We start from the raw sequence: 14,822 nt of genomic DNA on the forward strand, positions 1-14,822 counted from the left end.
TACGTATTTCCAAAGGTTCTATGTGCATGTTTAACTAGGGTATAGCACACTATCTGTATTATTTATTTGTATATGTGCTATTAACTTTTCTTTCATTTTTGTTATGAATATACACATCTATCTATATATCTAATGTATGTATAAATATCAATATTAGTATCTATATTCTATCTACGAAGCCTCTTGAAAAAGTCCTTATTCACAGCAACAAAAATAAATTTGACAAACAAATCCTTAATGGATAGATATTACGAATGTGAACTAGAGGTCAGAATCTGCTGAAATTATCACAATTCACCATTTTGAAATGATAGCTACTTAGGTGAGAGGACAATTATGCATAGTTTAATCAGAAAAAAAAACAAACCCTGAAATAAAATCAGCAATTCAGATGCAAGTGCTTTTTCGCCTTTTTAAATAACTGTAAAGCTACTCCTTCTGTTGACTTTTAATTTGCACTCTTCTCTGGGAGCTTGATTGTATCCTAGGCCTTTCTTATTGATTGCTGACCTTTTCCTCTCATTTGATGTCAAATACCACACAATGGATGTATCATCAATGTAACACCGCCAGAAACAGATCAGTAAATTAAATGTGACCATGAGAAATCGATCTAATTCTTGACTTAGCAGAGACGAGAGAAGTCTTATAATCTTTTTACTCCATTTCATTTTTCCTAGTACATTTGTTTACTAATTCACATTAGCAATCAAATCAGTGATGATTTTAACATTTTATTATCACCCAAACTTATGTTTCAATATTTTCTTATTAAAAGGTAAACAACAAGGGCATCTGGGTGCCTCAGTGGGTAAAGCAACCAACTCTTGATTTCAGCTCAGGTCATGACCTCACAGTTTGTGAGATCAAGCCCTGTGGCCCTGTGTCAGGCTCTGCACTGACAGCTGGGAACCTGCTCCGGACTCTCCTCTGTCTCTCTCTCTCTCTCTCTCTCTCAAAAGTAAATAAATAAACTTTTTTTTTTTCAAGGCAACAGCAGAATCTTCTTGATTATGAAAAGCCATTGTCAGGTCAAGTCCTTTTTATGCCTCAGATCTTGGAACACACTAATTTTTAAGATTAACTCTAAGGCTATTAAAAGTGCCTTCTTGTTGAGACAGAAGAAATGGCTACAGTGTCTTCAATGTCTGTTATATGAAATATCCCATATTGAGCAATGTTAAACCACTGAAATAGACATATGAAACAATATATTTTTGGTATATTCAACCTGTGATATAATTATTATAAGTGTCTCAAGTATTAATATGATATAATATGAGATAGTTTAATATCTAGTTAGTAAGACTGGAAGATAAATCAATAGTGGACTATGAATTGTTACATTATCTGATGGTATAATAGCATTATTATAAAATCTAGAGAGGTTTTCTGTCTTCATATAGGTTGAGACTCTCCTACCTCTCATAGGAAAGGGACAAAATGTCCTTATTTAATTTATAATGCCATGTGTGATACGCATGTGACGTTTAAATTCGCAATTACAAAAGCACAACCTGCTACAGAAGAGGACCAAGGACCCCTTTGTGTTCAAAATCCAAAAGGGAAAACCCAGAAGATCTTATCAGCCATAACCAAGCCCCTTTGGTTTTCATGCGGAGCAATGGGCTCAATCATTTGATTGAATTGGCACATCAGTTATATAACCGTACAATCTGGTTCAAGACTGGGGCTAGGTTGCTTAATGTTTCAACATGTCAGAATTGAAAATACTGAAAAATTAGTTTTTGTTTCCTTTGTTGTTTTTATTTGGTTTTATTTGTTGTTTGGGGGTGGGGGAGGGGCACGCAGTAGTATTCAAAATTCCCCTAACAGATGATAGTAGTTTTTTCACAAGTCCTTTCTCAAATTTAGCTGCATGCTGGAATCACCTGGAAAACCTTAAAATCTGCTGATATCTGAGTTCTACCCCCAGAAAGTATGATGTAATTTGGATGCCAGCCTGGACATTGGGTCTTAAATTATCTCCTCCAGGTGATTATAATGGGCAGCAGACTTGGCATCCCAGGTGTATATACATATGATATTCTCATTACAACTCACTACAACTGGATTGTCACCCAACTTTTTAAATCGTCCCTTTACTGAAAAGATTGTCTTTCTTTCTCTCCTCTGTTACTGAAGAACTTTTTTTTTCAAAACTTGAATGTGCCTTATCAAAGAAATCAATTATTCTGATACATAAATTCTAATTTTGGTACACGTGCACCTTTTTCATACATGTTAAAGGCAAGGACAACAACTTTTAGCAGTGTTTATTTTCGTTAAAAGAAACTGATGGAATTGAAGGTTAAATCACCTTCGGATTGCACAGATTAAACAAAAAGGTATTACATATTTCAGTTTTACAAAGCATCTTATTGATTTAAAAGGATCCATACTATTGATAAAGTTCATGATAAAACATATATGTAAAAAGGAGACTAAAATATTTATTTTACATATCTACATGTATTCTCATATTTCTAGATCAACCACAAATCATACAGGAAAATATTTAGGTACATGGAAAAGCTTCAAAACATAAAAAATTAACAGTTTGAAAAAAATCACATGTGAAAGCTCATTAAATAATAACATTGACAAATAAATAGTTCATCAGTTTTACTTATTAGCTGCTGCCATGCATTTCTGGCATTCCATTGTAAGCAAGGGTCAGCATGCAGGGTATAATTTCATACTATGAGACTGTAAAAAGCTACAGGGCTTATTTTTGAAGTGAAATGTCACAATATCTTTCACTCTTTCAAAGGAGATCACTCATGGCTGCTAAACTTCCCATGAAAATTACCAAAAAAAAAAAAAAAAAAAAAAGCACCTTTCTGAAGTGTTACTGTGAAGATTCATGGCAACATTTTTTTTTAACTCTTTAATTATGAAAGGGTTTTGCTGGGGATGGTGTGGGGTGGGGGATGGGCTGGGGAGTGGAGGATAACCAAGGAGCCCTTTTCTGCTTTAAAAAGTAATGATTCAGTGATGTATATAGTATCACCAGTCTTTCGAGAACCATGGGGAATTAAAACTACAGGTTGCATGGAATTTAAATGCAAATTGCACTCAAGGATATGCATACATCTTGAAAAACTTGAAAAAGAAAAGCTATTCCCAGAGAAGGTCCTGATACTTAGGACAGCTTGATGGGTTTGATCAAAGCACAAAGCATCTATTTTCAAGTAAGAAAATAGCAATGGCAGGCTTGAGTCTTCCAAGCAATCAGATCTGTAAAGCAGATGGTTACTAGCCAGTCTGGTGTCGAGAGTCTGAGTTCTAACTCAGGCTGTGCTTGCTGGATTTGCTGGCTCTTTTCCGCTCTCTGTGATGCTGGGCTGGCTTGGCAGGCGACATGCTCTCAAAGTTATGACTGGACTCATTGTGCTGCCGAGTGTACCTCTTGCACTTGCAGGCGGTGACCACTGTGATTTTGTAGGTGCGCGTGCTGCCATCTTGGCACTGAAGCTGGATTCTCTGGGTACGTGTTTTGTCATTGACACACCTCCATTCCTGGGAGCTCCTCCTGCTCCAGTACTTGGTTCCATAGCCTCCCCCTATCCAGTTGGGCAGCACCGGCAGGGGCAAGCACTCACCAGCACACACCAGCTCTTTCAGGGGGCTGATGCTGGTGCACTGGCCATCGGAGATGTATTTGGTGGAACGCAGCTCCCGGCAACCCACTTGAACTCGACCTACAGGAAACGGAAGAGCGTGCATTAAAGAGAAGAAGCAAATGAACGCTTCAAAAACAACAACAACAAAGGCATCTGCAATGGCAAAAACTGTATCCAAATGATAGCAAATTGTTAAATAGAAAGGGAACATCTATTTCATTTTCACAATGCAAAAATCTGCCTGGATGAGTGTAGAGATAACTTCCGTGAAAATGATCAGTTCACATGGCTGTACATTTTTGAAATAAAATGAACTAGGCCTGATTTTTGTTTTCATGGATAACATTAATGAATTGCTTACTGAAGTGTTTGAAAATCCCATTGTTTTTTAGTCTTACTCCCCAGTAAGGGTTAAACAGTTCTTACACTTGTGTAAATATTCCTTCTTCAGTGAGCTAAGAGACTATAATGTTCTTTTTCTCACAGGTCATATCAGTTAATATCTGCAAGTGCTTTTAATTAGGTTTTTAAAAAAAATCTCCTGGGAAAATGTGAAAAGTATTTAAATATTGTGTACAATGTGTATGCTCTCTCTATATTTTGTTTCAATTATAAAATTCAGCTGCAGAGAATCATACATACATGTGTGTACAAAGTCTGACATTTCTCATATCAACCTTAATAACTACGTTTTAAACCTAAATTCCCAAGCTATCTTTTAAAAACAAATATTAAAATGTTTGAAAGGCAAAATGTCACTACAACTCAAAATTTGAAGAATATAAAAGCCCCTAAATCAGGAACGTATGGTTGCCATAACAACTTGGCTACATTTCCATGAATTTTATGGCAGAAAAATGCCTAACATGTCTGATTTACAACTGCAAAAGGAACCATGGTGTTCGTTTCCTGAAGGCTGGTCATGGCAAACTTTTTGTTTAGTTATTTGAATCTGTTAAGTATGTTCTCTAATCAGCTGTTTCTTGTTACATGCCTTATGCAATTAAAGCAAAAATTAATCTTGAAATGTTTGAGTGTTCCTTTCCATTGCTTTGTTACCCAAACTTGAGGAAAATTGCCTGTAACAATCTCGAAAAGAAATCAAAATTTGTTAACCAGAAAAAAAAAAAAACAAAAAAAAACGTTTATAAGGATAGACTGCTGAAATTTAAAAAATAAAAATGCTAAGGACGGGTGAAGTAGTCTTGCCTTGAAGTGGAATCCTGAAGGCTAATTTGAAGTAGATCCTGAATGAGGAGTTGGACTTTGTCTCTCGGCCTCAGTAGCTCTGAGGTGGGAGACATAGCCTAAAGGGATGCAGTAGCTGTAAAACAATTTATGTAGACACACATACATCCGTATAGAGCGTGGGATTAAAGTGAAAGGGTAAACTAGCTGACTGGTCAGTGTGCTCTGCCTGTCTCATTCTGATTCCAGCTTCCCTTCCTGCATCTGCCTTAGGAATGCACCTGGAAAGAGCCGGAGATGAATTTGACTTGCCTAGCTTTTTGTTCCCCAAGTATATACCGATTTGGCATTTTTGCAGTGACAGTTCATTGACCATGAATACCCACCACATTGCTCAGTAATCTAATAATAATCAGATACCGCCTTTGTACATAAGAGCAACTATCCTCAAGAAAGTGAAAACACCTTGGTTTTCTTAGAAAGACATTAGTAGCCCTATTTGCTTGGACTTCTCAAAGGTCAAAATTACTTCTAGCAGTTGAATGGAATTGAGGTGGAGCAAAAGATTTGTGGAAGATTTCCTGTGCACTGTTTTTCTGTGTCTCTATGAAAACCTGTTTGTTAGCATGTGAACTTTTCTTGAAAGGAGTGAAGCAAAAGTTAGGAGGAGAAATTTGAATCCCTCTAAGTAATGTTTGATTAGTGTGTCAATTCAGCAAACAGAAAACAAATACTCCCTGTACAAAATATTATTGTACTGCTATTATTTTAAATCTCTAAAGTTATAGAAGTTTCCCCACTCTTTCACAGAAGTATACAATTAGCCCAATTTGGATCTGGTTAATAAGTAATTATGTTGGAAAAATAGGATTCTCCAATATTTTTAGTTACATCTCTCTTTTACATTGGTCATCATCAAAACTTTCAACCATTTCACTAGACATATTTTAGAAATGCTTGTGAGCCATTTTTTTTTCCCGGAAAGCTTGTGATTTCCTATACATACTTTGGTTAGTCACGTTTATGCACTTTACCACAATTGTACATGTCCTGAAATACACAGAAAACAACCCGAATGTACACTACGTAGAACAACACTTTTTAAAAAACTCTCGTTTTGCATGATTTTTTAAAAAGCAACAGTTTAATTCCTAGAAACATTTTCTTTTTTGGATGTTTGATAGAACTTAAGTCCTCGCCTGCATTATCAAATCACTGTTTTAGTTACATTAACTTTGTAGGGAAGAATGCCAATCTACACATGCAGTAGATTACTCCCAGATTGTTTAGCAAAATATACATGGTTCAGGTTAGTTAGCAATGAAACGATTCTATAGGAATGTGAGCTAATGCTACCAAAAGAGAAAAAAAAAAAAACAAAATCCATGCAAGTAAAACACACTTACTGTTCCGATCCAGTCCAGTGTTACTGAAATGCCTGCCTCCATTTCTGGCTTGATTCATCGTGCTGTTGCTGCTGGGGTGTGCTGGAACAGGTTTAACCACATGTGAATAAAGGATTTCTGTGGCATCATTTTTAAAAGCCAAACAGCTTTTCATTAGGATGCATGCAAAGGGAATGAGATAGAAATGAATGGCAGGAGGAAGCATGGTGAGGAGAGGATTCGCTTGGCTGGAGAGCTGGTTAATTCCTTTCCCTCTGCTTCTGCACTGTAACTGTGAAATTCCTCTTCAAGGTTCCCTTTATATATCCAGTGAGGTTTGGCGTTCATTCAGGTGTAAAGTTGTATAGAGCTTCAGAGTGAAAACACACAGAAGGGGTGGGATCCCTACATGACCCTGCAAAAGAATTTTACCAATAGAAGAGAAGACTACAGAAAAGGAGGAGCTTGGTATACAAATGGCCTGAAATTTCAGAGTTGCGCTTCATCAGTTGTCTGGGAGCTAAAGCAGCCAGGCACATTCTATAGCAACTCCAGACTATCTCCCTCTCTGCCATTTCCTTTCCTGAATCTAGTTCACATTCGGGTTTAATTTAAATGAAAATACACTGCTGTTCATTTGAAGAGATTTACATTCCCACAATTGTTCCGCACTCCCCCCAGATTTTAGAGTATTTAGGGTAGGGAGCCGGTTCTTCCCAGATAATAGGAAGGAGTTCGGGTGAGTTTTGCTAGACTTGCAGTAAGCACCTATTAAACATATTTTGTTTCTCAAGAAGCAAACCGATATATATTTTTTTTTCCTTAAAAGTATAAGGCATATGGAGCTAAAATCTGCCCCCTGGACACACTTAAATAATGCAGCTTTGATCTGCATGAACTGCTGCTCCGCTAGGTAAATTATTGCCAGGGGTTCTGTGTGGAGAATAATGAGCATAGCTCTTTCTGCAGTAAAGAAATACTACCAATTTTCATCTTAAAAATATGTCACAATTGTGAAAACTCATAGCATTTAGCATAAAAAAAGCGCCATTCCTGACAGATCATTGTTTAGCAAATTCAAAATAATTTTTTTTAGGTTTTTCATTAGCTGCCCAACACATGTTCTATCTGTATTTACTAAGCATTTTGTTCATTGCTGCCTTTGACTCTGCTGCACACATAAGAAACATACTTTCCTGACCTTCTTTACCCACACCTGCAACAGATGTTCCATTAATATTACTTACCATTCTCCATTCTTTTAAAAAAAAGTCACGAAATTTCCTCTGGTTTATGGGATATTTTGATTGGAATAATTACACACTCTGAATCATCTTTTCAATTTTAGATCTATTTTTGCCTTCTGTGCGGTTACTGACATGACCTGATAGCACAGATATTTTGTATCTCTCCCCTTTATAAACTTGGGTCTGTTATAGCTGCTATTCCTATCTATCTACCTACCTACCTGCCCACCTACCTATGTATCTATTCAGCTATCTATCCATCTATCCATCTATGTTTCTCCAAATGGCACTATTGACACTTTGAAATAGATAATTCTTTATTATGGAGGGCTGTTCTGTGTATTTAGCAGCATACCTGGCTGGCTTCTCCACACTAGATGCCAGTACTATATCCCCACCCCCTCCATTATAACCAAAAATGTCTCCAGACTTTTCCAAATATCTCCTGCAGGCCAAAATCATCTATCCATCTATCTCTCTCAATATAAAAAGAAAGTAAAATTAAGAATAAAGACTAATTATTTAATAATACTAAGAAATTACTGAGTTTTTCAAGAAGGAAAGTATTATTATGGTTTTGTTTAGAATCAGCATCTACTTCTCTGTTAGAGGTATATGCTGAAATATTCTTAGACAAAATGATAGGATGTCTGGAATAAACTTCAAAAATAATTTGGGAGGAGGTTAGTTAGAGGTGTAGGTGGGGCAAGACTGGTCATGGGTTAAGGGTTCAAATGTTCAAAATTCTACATAATCAAAATTATAAAAATTAAAGTAAAAAAAAATTCAATTTAATGTGTATGTCTGCTTCATAACAATCAGATCCCTATCCTAAGGTTGTATGTAGACATTTATTCTAACATCCTTCCTGAAAAACAATACATCAGTTTACTGTATGTGCATGGAGATTATATACTAGGCATCCTCTTAAAATACCAACTGAAGAAGTTTTTATCCTGCTGATCAGAGTACTTGATATTAATTACGTGAAGGATGTTACTATTAACCATTTACCAGTAGACCCAATGCCTAAATGAAGCAAGGGGGTCAAAAGAATCTCATCTCTTCACCATTACTCTGTTGTGGGTCTGTGTGTCACAGTAAAATAAGATATTTTAATTTGCAGTTTAATTCCTTTTTTCTGATTTTTTAAAGTTTATTTATTCATTTTGAGACAGAGAGAGAGAGAGAGACAGACAGACAGACAGAGCACTAGTGGGGGAGGGATACAGAGAGAGGGAGACACAGAATACAAAGTAGGCTCACACTGTCAGCACAGAGCCTGACGCGGGGCTCAAACTCACAAACCATGAGATCATGACCTGAGCCGAAGTCAGATGCTTAACCAACAGAGACACCCAGCCTCCCCTTGCAGTTTAATTATTACGGTGGATGAATCAGATTGACCAAATTTATTTATAATTGTTAACTCTGTTTTGCACCTGGTATTCTGCAGACTCAGCCTTAGGATATTACCTCAGGCAGAAGCAAAATTGCCAGGATGAGGGCAATATGGTTGGTGCACGTGGACAGGAAAAATTTAGAGTTCTTAGATCCAATACATCATACAGGATCAAATTAGAAAACTACTTTGATAAAATAGAAATAATCACAAATTTGCTATTTAACAGTTCTTCTGAGCAGTTTAACAGTACTTCATTAAGAATAACCACAAACTCTAAGATTATGGGTATAAATGTTTGACATAATTGATTAAGAAAGTATTCCCCTGAACAAGCTATGTTCTTTCTCATCTCCAAAACTTCATATGCACATGGTTCTCCTTCTATTTGGGAAATCTCCCTCTATCACTTTCCTCATTCCCTTCCTCATTGGCTAATACATATCTTTCCTCCAAGACTCACTTTAGATAGAACTAGGAGTAAGGAAAGTCCCTTGCCCTCTACCTCCTCAAGTCTGGAGTCAGCACCCCATCCATTGTATCAGAGTGGCCAATTGTCTGATGGCTTTGAAAGCCTTGTGATACAAGAATGATTTTTATCTTACGAATAATGTTCAACAAGTGGATAAATTATTTAAGAAATATAGAAAAACTGTCCTTTCACATATTCAAAAATTGGTTAATATTTATGGTAGGCAATCAGAAAGATGGCCCCTAATAACCTTCAACTCATGATATTCACACCCCTGAGGCAATCTGCTTCTCTTCAGTGTACATTGGACCTAGAGACTAACTTCTAATGAATATAATATCGTGATGAGATGTGAATTTCATGCTTAGGTTATACCAAAAGACTGTGACTTCTGTCTTCCTTACCTGCTGTAGCTCCCTCCACTTGCTTTGCTAGAAACCAGCTGCCATGTTATAAGTTTTCCTATGGAGAGTTGGCCCAAGTGGCAAGGAATGGATGTCTCTTGCCAACAAGGAAGGGGAGCCTTCCACTAAACAAACCATGAGGACCTGAGTTCTATCAACAACCACATGGATAAGTTTGAAAGCAAATCTCACAGCCTGTCTTTCACGTGAGGCCTGCAGCCCCAGCTTATACCTTGTGGCCTTATAAAAGACTTTAAGCCAGAGCCATCTCAGCAGCTATGAGATAGTAAATGTTGTTCTAACTAAGGTTTGGGGTAATTTGTTACACATCTATAGATAATTAAGACAATATTATCTGTTTGAAAATGAAGATACAGTAATTAAGCTATTAATTTTGTGAATAATGCTAGAACCTTGAAAGCATTAGATGCGGCACCATTCAATATGGTGGTTGGGCAACTTCTGTTTTTAGGCTTTGAAATCTATTTTCTGGTCCTCCGTTGAGTCATTGATGTTGTTCTATTATTAATAATCAAATAATGGTATAGAATTACCACTATTACTCTGATGTGCAAAAGCTGGAATTTAAATGCTCTAATAGTATTGTTGATCATGTGACTCCTAGCACTGGAATCAGAAAATCTGAATTTGAATCTTATTGCTGGCATTTGTAATCTGTATGAACTGGTTATATTTCCTGAACCTAACTTAGTTGCTTCATGTGTAAAACATCACCGAACTTACCTATCTCAATAAGAAATTAAAAAAAAAAAAAAATGAAAGTGTCTAGCACAAAACCAGGCCCAAAAGAAATGGAAAAAATAGTCATTGAATATGAGTTTAAAAGTCCTGTTTCTCATTAGAGTCTTTGAATTTAAAAATGATTTTTCAAAGATTAGAGAAGTCTCCAACAAACACAATTATTCAATTTAAGATGGAGAACAAAAGTTAAAAGGAAAGAGATTGTTTAGTTTGATTAAACACTAAAGAATGTGTAAATGTTCTTTCGTTAAAAATAATTAGACTGACCAATTGTTTTTTATCTCTGACAGGGGAAGAACCAGAATAAATGTAAACAAAATATGTTTACTGAATGCAATAATGAGCTATATCTCGTTCTCTATGGACTTAAACTATGTTCAGAGTGTTCCAATTAATAATAGAACTTATGGCATTGACCACTGTTAGTTTAGAAGAGAAAGAAAACTACTATAGAATCTTCATGCATAAAAATCCTTAAAAGAGGATGGATTAACATCTTTCATTCATATCATGTCAATATGTGTCGAGTCCAGTATTTGTCAAAGACGCTGCAGTTCAGAGTCTGCAAAGCTGAATGAGGCACAGCGCTTACCCTCTTGCCTTTTCCCTAAAGCTCCTGTTTAGAATTCCACTAAAGGAATTCCCCTTAACTTGATCCTTCTGTAGGATTTTCTTCCTCCCTCACCACCGTTATTAGTTGTCTCTTTACTTTTATTTTGTTTAAATGTTTTTTGGTTTTATTTGTAGAATAAATGTGTTTTTGTTGTTGTTATAAGCATCCCCAACACAGATAATATTAATTTACATAGTGCTGTTTATAAGGCGCTGTGTAGCCTGACACAAGACCCAAGTGGAAATTCAAAATCCAGTGGATACATCTCTAGATATATTTCTCAATCTTGGCACTAGCGACATTCTGGGCCAGATCATTGTTATGGGACCTGTCCTGTGTATTGTAGGGGGTTTAGCGGCAACCCTGGGCTTTCTCCGCCAGATGCCACTTGTACCTCCCTCACCCAGCTGTGAACAACAAAAATATCTTCTTCAGACATTGTCAAATGTCCCCGATGTGCAAAACGGTCCTGGGTTATAAACCACCAGCCTAGGCAAATTCTCCAGGAAACTTCCTAAAAATGCCAGCAAGCTGCTATTAAGGAAAACCTTATATGCAAGCTCTAGGGAACATGTCAAGACAGTAAGAAGAGGGCTTCCATATGGTTGTAAAAATTAGGGAGACTAGTAAGTTGTCCTTTTCACTGGCGTTTGCTACCTTGCACAGTAAGAACTGATCTCTTCACCGTACATTCAGCTCACACAAGTCCCTGAACTCAGTGTGAGCATGGTTGGTAGCATATTAAATATCCTGTCCCCAATAATGGGAGCTAGAATTCGTTTTGTTCCACACAATCCTGATAGTTCTTCTAAAACCGTATTTTAGGGGCACCTGGTAGCTCAGTTGGTTAAGTGGCCGACTTCGGTTTAGGTCGTGATCTTGCAGTCCATGGATTTGAGCCCCACATCTGGCTCTGTGCTGACAGCTCAGCCTGGAGCCTGCTTCAGATTCTGTGTCTCCATCTCTCTCTGCCCCTCCCCACTCACGCTCTCTCTTTCTCTCTCTCTCTCTCAAAAATAATTAAGTTTTAAAAAAGGTCCTCAGACCTTGAATCAGAACCCCCTGGGGTAGAATCCAGGAACCTGTGTCCTAACAACTCTCCCAGTCCTTGTTCTGCGCGCTAAGGTGTGAGATGCACGACAGTAGACTGCGCACATGCCCTGTCCCCATAGTCTCCGTCGCAGTTACCTCATCTGTTTAACTAGGACTCTGCTCCAGACTCTTCCAGTTTGTACAGTCAGATGGAAGCCCTGCCCTAAAGCTCAGCTCAGTTGGCCAAAACCTGAACCCATTTCTTTTTCCTGTATTTATTTCTCCCTAGGGCCTGGATATTCTTGGTGTCTTCCAGTGACTGATTAATGCTTTGTTCCACAGAGAGGGACACAAAAATTACCACCTACGGTGATACCATTGCTCACTAGAAATTTTGGCAGCCATATCTGATTCTCACAGCTATCAATGTTGACCCAGATTTTGGCAAAATACTTTGATCATTGTGGTTTTGATTGTTGTCCACCAACCTCAGGAGCATTCCACAGCCAAGTCAGGCTCCTAGCCCTGGCAGCATGCAGTCTCGTTTCACTCTTTCCTGAGGAATCTCTTATTCAAGTACCAATGGGTTTCCTGGCCAAGCCTAAACCTATTAGGACCTTACCTCACCAGTAGTAGAGGCCTAACAGTCTGTAGTTCCCTGGTATGTCAGAAAACTGGAGGACAAAAAGAACGTAGCAGAGAATCTGGCCCAATACCACTACAGCTTTTCTGGGAAATAAAGTTGCTGCAGAAACTTCCTAATTTCAATTCTGGTATGTTTTAATGAAGTAATTTGCTTCCAAGTTCTGTGTAGATGGGAGGTGTGGTGTAGGGGTCCCACAGCTACTATGTAGCTGGAACGAAGGATACGTGCTAGGGAACATGGAAAACAATTGTGTCTACATTGATTGGAAAGGCAGACTGGAGCAGATCATTAACTACAGTCCTGCTTTGCAGGTTTAAAAGTTTGGAGATAATTTGGTAAACAGTGAAGAGTCACTGAAGGATGTGAATGTGAATATATGTGTTTGTTTTTTATTTTCACAAAGTAAAAACACCATGTAACTTACATACAGGTAAAGTGATAGAAAATTTCCAGTACCCCAAAGTTTCTCTCCTGTCCCCTTTCCTAGTAACCACTTTCTTCCTCCTCCCTAAAATAAAATTACTATTCTGATTTCTGACACCAGTTATTAATTTTGCCTGTTTTAGAATTTGATATAAGAATGACTTTTTTCATTGTTGTATACTATTGAATTGCATTGACATCCACAATTCATTTATCGAGTCTAGATTGGATTGGTTCTAGCTTGTGGCTATTATGAATAAAGTTGTTATAAACATTCTAGTGCCTGTCTTTTGATGCATCTATAGATATATATTTTTGTTAAATATAAATCTAGTTGTGAAGTGGATGAAATAGAGAATTTGTATATTCAACTTTAGTAGATAATAACAAAGTTTTCCAAAGCAATCTCATTAAATGAAATGTTCACTCGCCCTGACAGATTATAAGCAGGGGAAGGTCAAGAGCACACGGTTTCAGAACACTGATTCTAGATGCAATGTGCGATATGGGTTAGGCAGAGTTACACTGCAACATAGGAAGGAGGCACATTATTTCGAGAACTCAGGTGAAAAAAAAAAATCCTGAACTTGAAAGAGAGAGGGAAGGCTAGGACAAAGATCAGAGACACTGAGAATAGGTTGGCAGTTGATTGGAAATGAAGGCAAAGGTGAAAATAAAGTTGTAAAGCTGGGTGACTAGGGAAATGGTGGGGTCAGGGGGGAACCAGGCTGGAAGAGTTTAAAGTTTAATAATGAGTTTAGACTGCATTAGGATGTGGTTACGGTGCTGGTGGAAATCCAAGAGAAACTGTCTAAGAGACAGCTAGAATCAAAGCTCAAGAAATCTATCCAGCGATGGGCAGCAAATTTAGTCGGATGCTTTCTTAGAGTAGAACCCTAGAACTTGGTTTAGAAACCTTTTGTCAAGTAACACAAACACTTTCATTTACATACCTACTGTCATGTAATCCTGCCCCTAGATTTTTTAAACCTAATTCCCTAATTCCTTTCAGGAATTCTCAAGTAGTATAAACTATAAGCTTATAAAACTTATGCCCTGTGTTTTTTGCAAAACCATAAATAATAAACATCTCTCAACATCCCTTCTTTTTTTATTACCCAGATAGCAACTGGCTTAGTTCAAGTTTGCATCATTATTTGCCTGGGCTACTGTCATTAACTACTTAACTGATCTCTCATCTTACAGGCTCATCACCTTAAAATGCACTCTCCAGAATAAGATACAGCAGGATCTTTTTTTTTATTTATTAAAAAAATTTTTTTTAATGTTTATTTATTATTGAGAGACAGAGAGACACAGAGCATGAGCATGGGAGGGGTAGAGAGAGGGGAGACACAGAATCTGAAGTAGGCTCCAGTCTCTGAGCTGTCAGCACAGAGTCTGACCTGGGGCTTGAACTCATGAACTGTGAGACCATGACCTAAGCCAAAGTTGGTCGCCTAACCAACTAAGCCACCCAGGTGCTCGACAGCAGGATCTTTTAAAAATGGATATCAGAGCATCTCATTTAAAAATGTTAGTCGAGGCGCTCCTGGGTGGCTCAATGGGTTAAGCGTCTGATTCTTGATGTGAGCTCAGGTCATCATCTCCATGCTCACAGC

General features: G+C 37.5%; 1 protein-coding gene across 1 annotated transcript; it reads right to left on the bottom strand.

Annotated features, from left to right (window-relative positions):
- Positions 1-2,261: 2,261 nt before the first annotated feature.
- SOSTDC1 (sclerostin domain containing 1) lies at positions 2,262-6,570 on the bottom strand. Its single transcript, XM_030294875.1, has 2 exons — positions 6,221-6,570; positions 2,262-3,704 (listed from the first exon to the last, which is right to left on the bottom strand). Exons 1-2 carry the CDS (start codon positions 6,423-6,425, stop codon positions 3,289-3,291), a joined length of 621 nt encoding a protein of 206 aa, XP_030150735.1. The 5' UTR covers positions 6,426-6,570; the 3' UTR covers positions 2,262-3,288.
- Between the last annotated feature and the right edge of the window lie 8,252 nt (positions 6,571-14,822).

Source organism: Lynx canadensis, chromosome A2 (assembly GCF_007474595.2).
Source record: "Lynx canadensis isolate LIC74 chromosome A2, mLynCan4.pri.v2, whole genome shotgun sequence".
Lineage (NCBI taxonomy): Eukaryota > Metazoa > Chordata > Mammalia > Carnivora > Felidae > Lynx > Lynx canadensis.

Excerpts from the sequence above, each read along its gene's own strand:
- SOSTDC1 (XM_030294875.1), bottom strand. The coding sequence starts at position 6,425 with ATGCTTCCTCCTGCCATTCATTTCTATCTCATTCCCTTTGCATGCATC. Across the intron at positions 3,705-6,220 it reads CACTGGACTGGATCGGAACA|GTCGAGTTCAAGTGGGTTGC; the intron begins GTAAGTGTGTTT and ends CGTTTCCTGTAG.